Here is a 16,669-nt window from a genome sequence, read left to right on the forward strand (position 1 = left end):
ACAAAAGAGTCATTACTGTTCTTTTAAAGGAGAGCAACTTATATGAAACGTGTTCACCATCACATGGTATCTTGATCCAATACATTTACATGTGAAAAAAAAACTTGCACGCTGCATGCATTATTGGATAGGGGATTTTAGGTGGCTGTGTGAACTCGTTTCATGTAAGCACTTCTCCTTCAAAAGTGCAATAATCTCATAATAGGTCCTAAGCACGGCCAACCCTAAGAACATCTCCAATGGTTGGGCTAAAAGCCAAATTTTTTAGCCCGGAAAATTTAGCTTTTAGCCCAGAAACAACTTTTCTGCTCCAACCGTTCTAGCCTAAAATTTTAGCCCGGGATTATTAAAGAATGAACTTAGGCTATTTTTTTTGTTAAATTAATTTTTTTTTAAAAAAAAAAATATATGTAGACTATCGTAAATTAATTTTATGAACATTTTAACCTAAAAAAAATTTAAATTCCGATAAATATTGAGTGAAGTTCACTCCGATTTTTGGGCTAAATTTTGGGGGGAATTTGGCATTGGTTTAGCATTTAGCATTTAGTCCAAAATTTCCCCTTGGGTTGGAGTGGGTTTGGGGGGAAATTTTGGGGGGTAATTCGGCTTTTAGCCCACCATTGGAGTTGGTCTAAGGGTAGTCAAAATAGGTGCTGCCTAGGGCTAGGCCCCCACTTCGGAGGGGCCTCCATTTTTTAAATATATATGTATATAAATTTTACAATTTAAATTCAATAAAAGTTTCAAAAAATAAAATCATAGGCAATACTATTACTTTCCACAAAAACAATTTTACTTTTTTTTTTCCCGTCACTTATAGGTAACTATAGTTTTACTCCTTCATCTCTATTAAAATTCAAAATTCAAAATGCTAGTTCTTTTTTTCTCGATACAACCCCACTCACTTTTACTCTCTTTTTTCATAAAAACTATCGCTCTTCTCTCTTGGTTTTCACATGGTGAGCATTCTGATAATGATGAGAGATACTTGTTTTCTAGAGCTAAAAATTTTGAGAGAAACTTTACCGAAGGAAATAAATTAGGCAATGGAAGTGTTGAAATATCTAATACAAATGGATGGTTGTTTCCCGAATACATGAGTTGCTTATAAAATTTTGTTAACCATACCAGTTACTGTTGCCTCTGCAAAAGGAAGATTTTCAAAATCAGAGTTCATCAAATCTTATCTTCGATCAATTATGTCACAAGAAAGATTGAATGAGTTAACTATTTTATCAATTGAAAAGGAATTGGTTGAAAAACTAGATTATGTAAACTTAATTAGTGCATTTGCGTCTAAAAACGCGAGAAGCGTAATATTTAAGTAATGTTTGTATATCTTTTCTCTTTTGATATTAATTTTTAATGATCTTTGATGTAGACTTTTTCATGTATTTAGCGAATTCATTTATACATATTAATGTACAAAGGGGTGAGGGTCAAAGAACTCTAATGCTCCATAACGAAGGTTCGCCTAGGGTCCCAAATTCTCAGGGCCGACCCCGGTCCTAAGGGGCACTAATGGTGCCACTAGGATGATGATGTCTTCATTGCGAGAAGAACTTATATGAAATTGATTTACTGTCATATGGAGTTCCAATAAAAAAAAGTTATAGCGTTTGGAGACAAACTTACATATTATATAACCATATTAAAACAGAACTTTACAGAGCATTCGGGTAAACTTATTCCTTGCAAATTGCTCTTATTGACTACAACACATAACCAAGACGGAAGTTTATACTATTGAAGAGATAACCGGGCGAAAGTGGTACAAAAAGGATTTTAAATTAGCCTTATCAATTGAGAGTACGCTACACGCGTATCCACAGTGTTATGAATCATGACATAAGAAATAGAGCCCCCTACATACACGTAAAGTTAAAATAAAGAGTTCCAAAGCTCATTTTTTTTACCAAACAAAAGCTCATTTTAACAAGAAAAAATACAAGGCCCAAACTGGTTTGTTTGTTTTGACCGCCAAAACTAATATGCGTTAAAATTTGCTCAACGTGCATGTGTCATATAAAAAAAGAATTGTTTTTAGGGTTGTTTTTATCAGTTCCGTCCTCGTAAAATAAAAACCCTTATTTTCGAAGGATCTACTACGGATTTGAATCCTAGAACCCCAAAGTTTTCTGATTGAGAAAGTAAGGAAATTCGTGAGCCGGTGGCTAACAAGTACTCCGACTTCGAGCTCTTTTACTTGAGGTTGAGGAGTGTACTGACGGAGGAGTTTGCAGATGATCGAAGCAATCGAGAGCGCTTGGTTATTGCAGTCCATGCGATGCTCTTAGAGGCCGGTTTTGTTGTATTCGATCCGATTTCAGGAACGCAGTCGAGTGATCGATTTCATCTCTTGAACAAATGGCCAGCGCTGGATCATCGGACGATGTGGGTGCCTTATACTTTGCCTCATATTTTGCATGATATTAAAAGAGAAAGTATTAACAATTCTTACGTGATCCAAGCAGTAAAAGGGATAGCGCTGAGGTTTCAGAGTAGGGGGCGGGGGTATTTCAATGTTTACGGGTGTTTGATCGGCCACCGGTCTGCCACTTACCGGCCTCAACGCCATCTATGTTTGCATGAGGAAAGGTTTGGTAGCGCGGTTGAATTTTTTTGAGAAAACAAGAATGTGGGTCTTCAAGGAGGGGTTTGTATCGGTCTGTGGAAAATTTGCTCTTCGGGTTTTGGAAGATTGTCAAGTATGAGATTGTACTGCCTTTTCTGATTGAGCTACGCAGAAATCCTGGTTTTCCGATTGAGTTTGGGCAAAAGCCGGGTTCGGCGTCTCCAACGGGGATTATGGGTCTTCCATCGGAGCTCAAAATGAAGGTTTTGGAGTCACTGCCTGGTGTTGACATTGTCAAACTAGCATGCGTTTGTAAGGGGATGAAAAAGATGGTTAATGATGTTATTGATGAGTTATTATGGAGGGATAAGTATTATGAGGAGATTGAGAGGGGAGTTGAGAGTCCAGCGAAAAGAAGACGAGGACAAAGAGGAGAGGTGATTGTTGAATGGAAATTATTATTTGTTAGAATTTGGAAGAGTAAGGCTAAATGGAAGCAGCTGGAGAAACAAAGGCAGGTGGCACCGTCACCGTTCAGGTGCACGCAGTACCGATCAGCTAAACGAAACCAAAGGTCATCTGCTTAGTGCTTACTAATTTTTAAGGGGTGTGATATCCACACACCTCATTTTACTTCTCACATACCTTTTTAATTTTCAACGGTTGGATCAGATGAATTGAAGAAGATCAACGAATAGAAATTATCAAGAGATATGTGAGAAGTAAAATAGGATGTGTGGATAGCACATCCCAGTTTTAATTGTATGGAACCTTGGTTTTGCAGTAGTGTCAGAAAAGATATGTAATGTAAGCCATACATTAGAAGTTACTATTTGTGTGTAATAATTGGTTTTTATTTTGTTTCTGTTTTTATTTTTTTTTATTATTATTTTATTTTAGCATAACTTGTAGTTATTTGTAGCGGAGATGATTTTCTTTAGCTTGTCACGCACTTTTTTTTACACTTTTAATAATCAGATTGAATAAATCAACCAAAAATAATAATGGAAATGTGTGTTTATTGTTTTCCTATTCTTAATCATGTGTTGCTGCTTGACATTTTCTTTTCTCGTTTTGGCGAAACTTGTGTTTTCTCGCTTGAATCTAGACTCCAGAAACCTAAAAATCTTATATGGATGGTTCAATTTCTGAAGAACTCTGTCGCCTTGAATTCGAAACACATATGTTTACGTTTTGGGTTTAGTGTTCTTTTGGGTCAGTCATAAATACACTAAAAAAAAAAATAAAGAGCATAATGATAGGTACTAAAAGTATCTTCAATAGAAGTCCTTAACCATCACTTTTGAGGACTCATTTAGGAATTTTAAGAGAATATTCGAGTCCAATATTGTCTCCAATAGAAAGTCCTTACAATATAATCTGTAAATGTTGGGACTAAAATATTGAATAAATCATTATTAATTTAGTTAGAGTATGGTGGCCATGATCTAAACAAACACATTAATTACTAAATCATGAGGATGGGTTAGGAACACCTGAAACTTGAGATTGAGTCTAGTATTTGATATTATGTTCTTCAGATAAGATTGCCACTCACCAGTGCCTCAAAATTTGCTTTGACAAATGTCTCGCAGAAGAAACAATGTCTTTCACTTTACGAAAGTAGTACTTTGATTCCCAAAGTACGACGGAACCAAATTGTGTTTAGAACCCTCCCAGTAGATATTCTAATTTCTAAGTATGAAAATTAAGTCCTTTATATAGGCATTGTCATGCCTTTGCATGAATGAATCAATATGCCTCGTGAATTAATTTTCCAACATAAACTCGTTCCATAAAGCCCTTTGCAAGAAAACTGATTTCCTCTAATTAATTTCCATTCATTTAATAAAATTGAATTAAATATCAAACTCTAAATTTAATATTGTTATTAGTTCTCCAGCATATTTAAACTTGTTACACATGAGCCTTTCTCCAAACAAAAGATCTTCAAAATTAGACGCTCAACATCAAACCTGGAATCAACATATCATAAGCCAAAAATAAATAAACAAAGCCCTTCTACAATATTGATGAGGTACCTAATCTCAAAGTACTAAAAACCAGCAAAGATGGACTAATTAGTATATGTCATGTTTGAATGGAGCTCCTAATCGAACAAATTGAAAAGTCCCTCGTCATCACTTTCTTCCTTGGGTTCTTCGTTCTTCTCCTCTGGTGGAGGAGCAGCAGCAGCTGGGGCGGCAGCCACGCCGACACCTGGGGCAGCAGCGGCTACTGCACTAGCGCCGCCACCAACGCCAACATTCAGGATAAGATCGTCAATGTCTCTCTTCTCAGCAAGCTTGGCGAACAAGCCAGGCCAGTAAGACTCAACAGAGACATTGGCAGCTTTTGCTAATGTTGTAATCTTCTCAGCAGTGACTGGGATGCCTTCGTCATGGAGGATTAGAATGGCGTAACTGCAAGCAAGCTCTGAAGCCGACATCGGTTTTTACTGAAATGAGGGAGAAGAGATATCTGAGATTGAGGGGTCTCTTCTACGGTTGTCACGCTAAATCTCTATTGAACTGCAAATGCATGTATTTATAGATGGAGATCAAAGCTTTGAAGGTCTAGGGATTTTTTTTTTATTGTTAAACATTGTTAAAGGTTGCCGTTATTTACTTTGCTGATTATTAATTGTTGAATAAATTGTTGTCATTTTCTTATGGGACTTCGTTATTTGTTACCAAGTCTGTAGGGATACCCATTATTTGTGGAAACTGTTAGTCACGGAACAAGTTTGTTTGTTTGTTTGTTTGTTTTTTGTTTTTTGTTTTTGTGTTTTTTATCAAAGGATAACTTTTATTAAATTCTAATGTAACCGTCTTCAACAAGAATATTAAATAAAAACTTCAAAACAAGAGTATCCCAAGAGAAAGTATCTCTATGCGAGGCAACATATGAGGCTACAACATGAGCAGCGGCATTTTCATTACGCTTGGCAAACACAAACCTCACCCCTCCTAATTGAAACGCCAAGTGGCCAATATCATGGATAAAACACTCCAAAGTAGCATCTATAGCATAACCCCATTAATCATACTAATTATCACTTGAGAATTAGACTCAATATCCACTACATCACAACCCATCTTGATACATACCATTAACACTGCTCGAATCATACTAATTAAAAACCAATAAGCCTCCAATATTCTTTGATTGGAACCTTATTAGTTTTTAATTTTTTATCAAAGTCCTTGATACTCCTCAAAAAATTTGTATCATTTGGTCTCCCTAGTAAAAAAATTTGGTTTACGTTTTTTGTTTAAGCTGTTTCAACCAGTCAAAAAATTATCTATTTTTGATAGAGGAGGATAGCTCTGTGTTCGGGGCATTGATCCGAAACTCCGAAGGAAGGGATCATTCCACCAGAAACACCTGCTCTCCCTTCTTTACCAAATTTTATTTAAAGACAGTCGGTGAACTAAGTTAAAAAGACAAATCTCGACCATCAGTAGAAGCCCCAAATACTAGGTCCGTAGACCACTAACAAATCCCAAACCCGGCTACCTTCTTTACATATACGTGTGCGAATAAAATGAGTTTTGATGGTATAGCCAAAATTTAGTCTCTACTTTTAAAAATATCAATTTTTATAATATCTTTCAAATATAGCAGAAAACCAGCTTGAACAGATCTAAATACCCTTATAATAAAACCAATTTACAAAAGTTAAAACCAGTTTGATCTTCTGCATTTGTTCAAAGATGGAGACTAGAGTCAAACAAAATGAAAATAGACAGAGACTGCAGAGGCTCCGCCTCTACAAGTTCCGCCGGTAATTACTTGAGTTAATTGGATAGAAATTAATAGAGGATTAACGTCTATAATTTTTTCAGTTCCATATAATTTTTTTTGGTTCCATACAGTTATGAGTTCATATATATTGGCGTCAGTTTCTTGCAATTAGGTTTTAACTTTTAAGATATACTACGTCTTTTTTTGAGTTAAAAATCGTCTTTTCAATTCGATTGTTATATTCCAGCTTGGTTTCCTTAGTTTTATGTTCTAATTTCTTTTCTTTTATTGCTATTTCGTTATTGAATTTCAATTTTTGGTGAGGGAATCATAGTGGTTGTTTGGCCTAAGGATCTACAGTATAATAAAGTATTATTATTTTGTAAAATTGTTTAACCCAAAAGGATGGAAGTTCCCATTAGGCTACCGGCAAATTAGGAAGAAACCGAATTCGGTTTTGGTGTGCATGTTTAAAGTGGTAGAAATAGGGCTCGGCTTGAAGACTTTGTTTATTGCACGTAGGAAGAAGATGAAGAAGGGACGGCGAGGGAGCATCCCATTAACACAAGTTTTAATTTTGTGGGTATTTAGGTCAATTCAATCAGATTTTTGGCTATATTTGAAAGAATTTGTAAAAACTGATATTTGTGAATTTAGATGGTAAATTTTGGTTAGAATTGATAAATACTCAAATAAAATCATTAGAAAACTAGATTTTAATCCCTATATAAGATGAATAGAAAATGTCTTATACAAGATTAAAATTTGATTTTAGTCCCTAGACTCTATTCAATGCTAGCATATGTATTCAAATTCTCTTTTTTTATTTATTTATAATTTTATGAATTTATATTTTATAAAAATATTATAAATTTTAATTCTCATTATGGTAAGCATCTTAATTATATAAGAAAATATTTTCGTTGAGATTTTTCGGTACACTTATGTTTTTGCATATTTTCTTATCTGTCACTAATTCATTACAATATATTTAGGTATGAACATTTTGGTACACTAAGTTAGTATAATATGTTTAGGTATGGACATTTCCATACACTAGTTTAGTATCATATAGTTAGGTACGAAATTTTTGGTATACTAATGTTTTTACATATGTTCTTATGTGTCACTAATTCATTATAATATATTTAGGTACAGGCATTTCGGTACACTAATTTAGTAAAATATATTATGATATGGACAAGTGAATTAAAATGTGTATAATAATAAATTTAAAATTTAATGTAATAACTTTAAATAAGTTATCTATTAAATATAAAAACAAAAATATGACATGAATTTGAATTAAGTACACATTAAGGGACTAAAATCAATATTCAATCTAACACCAAGATTTTATTAAATTTTAATCTTCTTGAAGGATTAACCCCCTCAAATCATCAACAATTATTCTAATTATTTAGCACCAGCTTTGTATAAATGGTGACCAAAGTGGAATTGGTTATTTTCAATCCAAATGTGTTCCCATCGCGGACCCAAGCTACACGAACCGCCTCAATAAAAGCTAGAATTTTTGCAGACACCAAACTCACAAACTAATAGAAGCAAAAACACCAAGGACTTGTACCGCAGTTGTATGAAACATCCCCTCAAAACCCGCTCGACCATTAGTCATGAACCATATATGTTTAATTACCTAAATCCGTCCAGACATTGACAAATTCCAATAAACTGGAATAAAAGAAGGAAACGTAACAACAAGCGAAGAAATGCGCATTGAATAAACAGTCAATTAATAACAAAGATTTGTTGAATCAATTTCAGTTGACTCAGGTAAGGGTAAAAGCACGCAGGCGAAATTTAGAGATGCAAACCCGTCATTAATCGGATGATGAGCAAAAATTTAAGGATTAACCTTGATTTCCTTTCATATTTGTGATCATGACATGAAATCATCCCATTATTTTCTCTCATCAATGCAAATTATATAATTCCTAACAAGATTTTTTTTTTAATTTATCACGCCACTTATTTAGTTCTTCGTTATATATTTATATTGACCAAAAAAGAACAACAATTTGTCCATATAGCAATACGTATCATAAGCAAAAAGGAAATTATGAAAGCCCTACTACAATATTCATTAGGTAACTAATCTCAAACTAAGTAGTAAAAACCAGCAAACTAATTGAAGACGTCAATGTCTTGTTTCAAAGGAGATCCTAAGTGAACAAATCGAAAATTGGACAGTCGTCGTCACTCTCTTCCTCGGGTTCTTCCTTCTTCTTCTTATCCTCTGGTGGAGGAGCAGCAGCAGGGGCGGCATCTTCGGCGACACCTGGGGCAGCGACAGAAACTGCACCGCCAGAGCCAGCATTCAGGACAAGATCTTCAACGTTTCTCTTCTCGGCAAGTTTGGCGAAGAGGCTGGGCCAGTAAGACTCGACAGGGACGTTAGCGGCTTTCACCAAGGTTGCAATCTTCTCGGCAGTGACGGGGATGCCTTCATCATGGAGGATCAGAGTGGCGTAGGTGCAAGCAAGCTCTGAAGCCGACATCATTTCTCTACCGAATTGAGGGAGACGAGGTATCGGAAATTGAGGGCTCTCTTTTTCTAGGGTTTTCTATTGAACTGCAAAGCATGCATTTATAGGTCGAGATTCTAGGTAGGGTTTGGCAGTTTAGGGATGTATTCCTAATCCTACGAGGACATTGAGAGAAAATCCAGCCGTTGATTTTTGAGGAGAAAACCTTGCCGTTGATTTTTTAGGAAATATATTATATATTTTATTATAATTATTATAACGGTTATACGCTTAGTAATTACATTATTGATTTTAATTTATATTGGCTCATTGATAAATTTTCACGGGAAAATTGCTAGTTTGCAGTTAAAAAAGGAAAAGGGAAATCAATTAAAGTTTCTTGCAGGGAAAGAAATCCAAATCGGGCTAGTTGGGTTGCTTGCAAGCAAAGTCAAAGTGACTTGGATTGCAAGCAAAGAAACTTCAACTTTATAAGAGAACACACGAAGAACCAAAGGAGAAAGAAGTGTAGCATGGATATTCAAAGTACCCAAACGAACGAGAAGCAAGAATAATAGAGCAAATGATTAAAATAAATCAAGGCGATAAGCATCTCGTTTTAGATCGTCAGGTAGAATTAGAGACTAAACAACAGGAGTTAGTTAGTTAGTTAGTTTGTTTATGTGCCTTGGAGATAATTGAAAGTTATAAGTTTTGGGGATTTTCTAGTAAAACTTCGGCTTATAGTACACTGAGAGATTCTTGGCTGCTGAAACCTTATTCATTGGACCTTTTAAGCCACACCTAAACATCCATTGTTCGATGCATGCCATATACAGGAATATAGTAGAATTTTGTGTATTTAGCATTTGCTTATTTAACCATCTAAAGCTCTACTTACAGGTTGGTGTCTATTGGAAACCAACGGAAATAATATATCCTCTTTTATCTCACATCACTTGACCTACCAGAAATGCATCCCCTCATTCTTCTTCTTCTTCTTCTTCTTCTTCTTTAGAGAGAGAAGAGGATATATCCGGAGACAGCCAAGAATCCCGCTAAGTTAAGCGACAAGAGATATAACTCCCAGCTCAGCCCAAATTGAAGAAACTTAACGCGTGGACTTTAGCGAGAAAGAGAGCCTGCAAATGCGATGCACAAAGAGGGACAATTTTTTTAAATGGTGTGCGAAGTGCAATTGCTCATCTTCTGTCCCACATTCTTTTCATTCTTCGCAGTTCTTAACTTTTTTTCTTCTTCAAACGATATTATCAACAGTAAGAGGGTGGATGAGTGAGCTAAACCTCACACTGAGCTAGTAATAATGTGGTTCAAATTCTCCTTTGATGAGAATTGAACCTAAGACCTCTTCATTTTAAGTGAAAAAGAATATCACTAAATCGTAGTACTAAGTATCAGTTCTTACTTCTTTTGACACTTGTTTTCTTTTTTTGGTCAAATTCAACATTTGCTTCAGACTTGGTGAAACCTGTGACCCGATAAACTGGCCAAATTATTGTAGAAAGATCATTACTATAAGGGGGTGTAGTCAAATTAGGATTTGATAGGATTTTAATAGACTTTAAAATACGGATGTAGTCGATTAGAGTTTAGTTAAAAAGAGGATTTTAAAAGATTATGAAATCATGGTGTAGTCAAATTAGGATTTAAGAGGATTTTGAAGAATACACCCAAATCAAGGGGTAGTCGATTAAGAGTTTAAAGAATACATTCAAATCTAGGCATAATGAGAATGTCAAAGATTTATTAGGATTTTAATGGCTGAAGGATTTTGAGGAATTTGAGAGTGGGTGGTATAAATACAAAGTTCCATCAAGAATCCAACGCTTCCTCATGTGATTTCTTTTCACGTTCATCACAGAAGTGGAACAGTCTTCCTCTCACACGTCTTCATCTATCCCCTCAAGGTATTGCTTTTCTCTTCCTAACTTGTATAATTCTTGTATGGTTGATTTGTTTCACAGATTATTGCTACATTTGTACTTATCAATTACTCCCTTATTTCCTTCTCATACATATATATCTATACGTATAATACCACATATCCCTAGCTTCTCCGAATTCATGCTTTTTGTGTTGATCATTTTTCAGTTGTATTGTTTTTCTGTTTGATAGCTGAAAAACCCATACATTTGATGCAATGAAAAGAGAAAACCTACATGCAATAGATTAGCTAATATGCATGCTTTTTTAACCAGCTGAGAGGAACTTTGGATATTTTGCTCCAAATAATTGAAGGGGGATTGGATAAATTTGATGGGTTTTTATTATTTCTTCAATATATGTGGTCTGTGAGAATTCAAGAATTGTTCTTTTTTATTAGAACTATATTTGGGTTTAGTTCTTAATTTTTGTTCAGTTCTCCATTGTCATTGTTTGGTTAATTAAGGCACTTTGTTGCTTTATTAATGCATTGCATATTATATGATTCGAATGGTTTTTGTTAAATATGTTCTGGATTGATTTTGTTACTGCTACTGCTTCCATCATACTAGTAATAAGAAATGGGAGACAAACAACAAGAAATTGGAAAAGTGAAGGCCAAGAGTGATGATAGCGCTTGGACTTTGGAAGAGAGCAGAGTGTTGTTACAATTGCTCGTTGAAGCTACATTGTGTGGATGGCGTGATGCTAATGGCTTGCTAACCAAAGATATTGTGATGACAAGAATACTTCCGGCACTTAATGAAAGACTAAAGTGTAATAAAATTTGTAAGCATTACACAAGTCGAATGATATATTTTAAGAAAGAATATGGAAAGTATAGTCAGTTTATGGGAAGCAACTCTGGCTTTGGGTGGGATGCAAATACAAAGAGATTTGTTGCTGATGGCGAAGTTTGGGAAGAATACTTTAGGGTGAGCTTTTTGGCTTTTATTTAAAATAGTTTATGTAACTTGAGTGTATACTTATAGTTTATTGAACAATTATGATTTTCTTGTTTATTTTGTAGGCCCACCCAGACCAAAGAAGCATTCGTAAAAAATCTTTTGATGAATTAGAAGATTTGCAAATCGTACTTAGCGATGCAACTGCTATTGGAAAACACTCATTGGGATTGGGTGAGGAAACTGATGCAAGAACTTTTGTAGTGAAAGATAGACAAGGTGGAATAGAGGAAGATGAACAAGTTGGAATAGAGAACTTGTTTTACGATGAGGAAAATAGGGGCTTTGTACTCAATCAAAACCAAGCATCACACCAAACTTCATCATTCAATCAATCATCCCCATTCTTACCCACTCAAGCCACTAGCTCAGAGATTCCCCCACCAATCACCAACCATAGGAAACGAAATAGAACCCAATACCAAGGGAATACTAGATCATCTGAGACCACTAATCAAGCTAGAATTATGGAAAATATTTCACTTACTCTCGATTCAATTGCCACCGACTTCCGAGGAGTCCATAGTCTATTGGAGAAAATGGATAAGGATAGAGAGACAAAATTCTATATGGGATGTCATCAAGGAAACCCCAAATTTGGATGAACCTGCTCGCTATCAAGCGATCGCTTTGCTCGATACTAAAACCAAAAAGGATGCATTTATGAAGATGTTCCCGGAAGAGCAGTCAAATTGGATATGCTATAATTTGAAATGATATGTGATTTGACTTATGATACATTAGTTTTTATTTGTTCGTTTTATTTTGGATTATGTTTAATTGGCTTATTCATACTTTTTTTTAACTGGATTATGTTGGATTATTTTTAATGAATGATGTGTTTAATTTAATTAACGATATTATGTGAGAATGTAGGATTTAGCTCTGTTGAATTTTGGTTGTTGTTAGAGGAAAAGGCTGCTCGGCTTCCCCCAATTGAGGAAAGCCGAACTCTACTTGATTGTAGTGTTCGTGGAACACTCTCACTTTTTCTTAGGTTTCTATATCAGTGTTTTTCGTTCTTTTCTCAAATGAATTTGTGTTTCATTGTTATTTGATTCTAGATTAGTGCGTGACCTTCTTACACTTTGTTATGAGAATGAAGTACCAGATAGCAATCCTATTTAGATTAGATGTCTCCCGGTCTATGATTAAGGGTAGGCCTACTAATCATCCCTCAGAAAGGCATATTAATTATTTCATGCATTTGGCACTATATATAAATCTCTCTTTCTTTTAACTAGTAATTACGCGAAAGTAATATTATCTCACATAGACGTCAGTTCCTCTCACTAGTGATTAGGCTTTTGGAAGTTTATGCACGGTGTAGTCTTTGTGGTGTATATTGGTTTCAGGAGTAAGGAGGCATTGTGAAGCTTTTGATTGGTGATCAAAGGTTGGAGCTTTACTCCAATCAGGTCTCTTCTTTGAAAGGCAATTTTTAGCATATTGATATTTGGTGAGAAAACCCCAACAAGAAATTCTCTTACCTTAGAAATTACAATTTCTACACCAAGATTCTATCTACTAAGTTTTTATGTTTCTTTCGTACTAGGAAAGAAATTCACTTCATATATTGGAAGAGTAAAATCCTAAGAAGTCTATGAAAGAAGGTCTATACAAATCCATACAAATCTATAATGAAAATCTATATAAATCTATCAAAATCCATATAGAATTATAAAATCTATTAAAATCCTTTAAAATCTGTCACTTAAAAAATGTCTATTAAAAACCTCTGAAATCCAAATTGATTACACCCCTAAATTCACGGCCAACTGAAGCAGAAGCTATAGCTCTTGGAAATTGTATGTATGCAACACCGTACACAGACGTCTGTATGGTAGAGGACTAATCATTTACTCATTTTTATTTCCTGTAAGTAAATAAGAACACCAAAAACTCAGCTAGCTTACATGACAAAGAATTACTAGACAAAATTACATAATGTAGAAACAAAAACTTTTCGAAAAACATGCACTACAAGCAGAACATATGGGTCTATGTTTTGGATTTGAGCCTGGATATTTTCAAGGTGAGTTCTGTGATGAGCGTTCGTGACAATACCTGCCACAACTCAATGCAGGAAGGCTCAGCCGCTCATCGTTGTCTTCATGCATTAGCTACTGGTGAAATCCTTATTGCTGTGCTGTTATTTGACCGATGATTGATGTCGTTGTTCATTATGCCACGAGTTTTTCGCAGCTTCGGCAGATGTATCAACAGAATCACCATTACCATCCTTTGGCTTCGAGAAGAAAGGATCCCATTCGTGAGCTCCTACCTCACGTTGTCCCTCCTCCAACAAAGCATACTTCCAACTGTTTTCTTCGATGAAGTTATCATCTGTATGACCCTCGATTATGTCCTTCCTCAACTTTGTAACTTTGTCAATGACGGCCTGTACAGAAACATCAAAGGCATCTCTAAAAATCCCCAACTTAGAACGGGGATCGGCGTATATCAGACTTGGAATAAGGCTTATGACCTCCTCCCTCATTTTCTTCACCTGCTCGGGAGTAATTCGACCAAGTGTTTCCTCTATGCTAACGTTCCTCTTGCGAATATCATCCTCTGGGATGAACACTGAATACCTTGTATAATCTTTTGGTAAATGCCAAGTATATTGCGTGTATGCTGACCCAGGATGGAAGAAGACAGGTATGCAACCAGCCAACATTGAATCAAAAGCAGATCTTCGTGTGTATGAATCGCCTTGTGGTTGCAGGCAGAAAAGAGATCTCTGAAACATATGCATTATACTGCTTGGAGAATGACACTTGCTTTCCCCAAAATCACATTCCAACAGCTTACCAACCTTTGAACTCCGGCACTGATCAATGATCTGCCCCCTGATTGACTTGGGATTGTCAGGACGGGGGGCACCAGCAAAAGAGAAAAGGAACTCACGCTTTAATCTTCTCATTCGTTCCTGCCAAATGAACACATCGGCATCTTTTGCTGGATGGAAATACGTGGGATATGGAATACCAAAATCATTAGCATTCCACGGGCTTGATTCTACCACAAGCATAGACATATTCTTAGCAGCTGGCAGAAAGAGAAGCTTGTTACCCCAATCCGATTCTTCCTCTGAAAGTCTCCTGAAATCCCAAGTTATCCTTCCTGCAACAAGAAAGTGGTCTTTGCCACCCATAATGCTCCATTCTGGCCTCTTCATAAGCCAATCAACCAGATCGAGTGAAGCCGCATCCCTCCTTGATATGTTGAAACCCCAAAGGTACCGGGCAATGTCAAACCCAGCATAAAAGGGAACGAAAATAGCAGCAGCAAGAGACGAATCATTTGTCAAACACTCATATTGCTTCATCCGATTGTTAAATATGACATCCACAGCGAACTGATTCGTGGCATACCAACCCGTATCCCCAAACACACCCTCTGCATTCTCAAGTGGAGGCCCAAGCCCAGCATTAGTTGTGAATTTGCACATATTTGTCCAACGGCTTAAACTCCTACATTCCTTTAACATATCCTCGTTAAACCTCGAGGGAAGATCATGCACATAAATATACTTCCCACCACATGGATCACTCTTGTTTTCGACAGTTCTCAATGCTCTCATGAATGGATACTTCTCTGCTTCATTGATCTGGTTGTTTTTCGCAGGGGCTACAGGGATAGGTGTTGATTCAGTGCTCTGGCTGTCCCTCTGAAGATCATTAGTTACAAGGGTAGGCTTCACTTTGGAGTAAACACGACCAGCTTGTAAATTGAAAGATTCATTCACGGTACTACCTCCCAGCACAACGAAATGGAAGTAAAACAACAACATCCAGAAGAACACAGACAAAGAGGCCAAGAGACAAATCCTTGTATTCTGATTCTTTCCTGTCCCCTTCTCCATTGGCTCCACAGGTACACTCGTCGGAGAGCGGCGTCTCATTGGATTCATAATCCACTCAATCAAGCAACCTTCCTATCCGAACCGAAAACCCCGCACCCATAACCATTCACCAAATTCACACAATCCCAAATCCCCAAATCCCCCCCATCAATCACCAATTTCCCACAAAACCCCAAAAAATCCCAAATCAACTCAATCACCAAATTCCCACAAAAACCCAAATCCCAAATCAACTCAATCAATCACCAATTTCCCACAAAAACCCAAATCTCAAATCTCAATACTTACACCAATAAACAATATAGCAAAACAAAAACCCTAACCCTAATTTCAACACAAGTAACTCTAAAGCTTATATTTTGAGCTACAAAATGCAAAGCGGAGAACTTTTTTTCAGCTGAAAGATAGAGGGTTTGAGGAACAAGAAAACAGTAAACAGATGCAACCTTAACAAACTGAAATCGAAAAAATCTAGGACAAACCAGTTCTCCAGTCAACCATTGAGAAGAAATGACTGAGTTGGTTCCGCCAGTTGCGCCTGCTTCGGAGCTGAACATAAAAAATACAGAAATTTACAGTCTGTTAACAGCTAAAAATACAGAAAATTAGCAAACTTTAAAACCAAGGAACGAATCGAAAGAAGGAAGACAGAGAGACTTACAGAGGTTGCGATTTGCCGAGAAAGTTCGAGAATTTTTATATTTTGTGCCGAGATTTAGAGAGAGAGGAAAGAGAAATGAAAGTGAATATAATATGACTCTGAGCTCGCGCGCGTTGGAGGCGAAAGGGGGCGCACGTTAGCAACGTGAACCGGCGGTTGTTTCGTGTCGGTAGCCGGTATGATCTTGCCGCGTGGAATGATGGGAGGACGTGCCTTGTTGAGGAGCGTGATGTCAGCTCCCTTAAATTACGTTGCATGAGGAGTTGAAAATCCCACTCATTTCCTTTTGTGACCGAAAAATAAATTAAAAAATTCCCACTATTTTCTCTCCAAACAAAATCCCACTCTCTTTTTGGTCATAGTCCAACTAGTATTTGTGAGTATCATTTAATATTACAGTTTAGAAGAATTTTTCTTAAA

General features: G+C 36.3%; 5 protein-coding genes across 6 annotated transcripts; 2 read left to right on the top strand and 3 right to left on the bottom strand.

The window, feature by feature from the left end:
• Window positions 1-2,290: 2,290 nt before the first annotated feature.
• Window positions 2,291-3,165, top strand: LOC137724761 (F-box protein At1g70360-like). Its single transcript, XM_068463465.1, has 2 exons — window positions 2,291-2,601; window positions 2,655-3,165. Exons 1-2 carry the CDS (start codon window positions 2,291-2,293, stop codon window positions 3,163-3,165), a joined length of 822 nt encoding a protein of 273 aa, XP_068319566.1.
• Window positions 3,166-4,688: 1,523 nt separating this feature from the next.
• LOC137721720 (large ribosomal subunit protein P1-like) lies at window positions 4,689-5,027 on the bottom strand. The gene has a single exon (XM_068460746.1). It carries the CDS (start codon window positions 5,025-5,027, stop codon window positions 4,689-4,691), a length of 339 nt encoding a protein of 112 aa, XP_068316847.1.
• A 3,258-nt stretch (window positions 5,028-8,285) lies between these two features.
• Window positions 8,286-8,976, bottom strand: LOC137727061 (large ribosomal subunit protein P1-like). Its single transcript, XM_068466001.1, has one exon. The coding sequence runs from the start codon at window positions 8,845-8,847 to the stop codon at window positions 8,509-8,511; it is 339 nt and encodes a 112-aa protein (XP_068322102.1). The 5' UTR covers window positions 8,848-8,976; the 3' UTR covers window positions 8,286-8,508.
• Window positions 8,977-11,336: 2,360 nt separating this feature from the next.
• LOC137724762 (uncharacterized protein At2g29880-like) lies at window positions 11,337-12,325 on the top strand. The gene is made up of 2 exons (XM_068463466.1): window positions 11,337-11,690; window positions 11,786-12,325. The coding sequence occupies exons 1-2, from the start codon at window positions 11,337-11,339 to the stop codon at window positions 12,323-12,325; spliced, it is 894 nt and encodes a 297-aa protein (XP_068319567.1).
• A 1,239-nt stretch (window positions 12,326-13,564) lies between these two features.
• LOC137725335 (xyloglucan galactosyltransferase MUR3-like) lies at window positions 13,565-16,376 on the bottom strand. 2 transcript variants are annotated; one of them, XR_011067517.1, is made up of 3 exons: window positions 16,250-16,376; window positions 13,788-16,137; window positions 13,565-13,596 (listed from the first exon to the last, which is right to left on the bottom strand). XR_011067517.1 is itself a non-coding variant. In XM_068463982.1 (2 exons), the coding sequence occupies exon 2, from the start codon at window positions 15,634-15,636 to the stop codon at window positions 13,873-13,875; it is 1,764 nt and encodes a 587-aa protein (XP_068320083.1). In that variant the 5' UTR covers window positions 15,637-16,137; window positions 16,250-16,376; the 3' UTR covers window positions 13,565-13,872. The 2 variants fall into 2 exon arrangements, 1 of the variants encoding a protein (XP_068320083.1); XM_068463982.1 differs by having other exon boundaries at window positions 13,565-16,137.
• Between the last annotated feature and the right edge of the window lie 293 nt (window positions 16,377-16,669).

Source organism: Pyrus communis, chromosome 2, assembly GCF_963583255.1.
Source record: "Pyrus communis chromosome 2, drPyrComm1.1, whole genome shotgun sequence".
NCBI lineage: Eukaryota > Viridiplantae > Streptophyta > Magnoliopsida > Rosales > Rosaceae > Pyrus > Pyrus communis.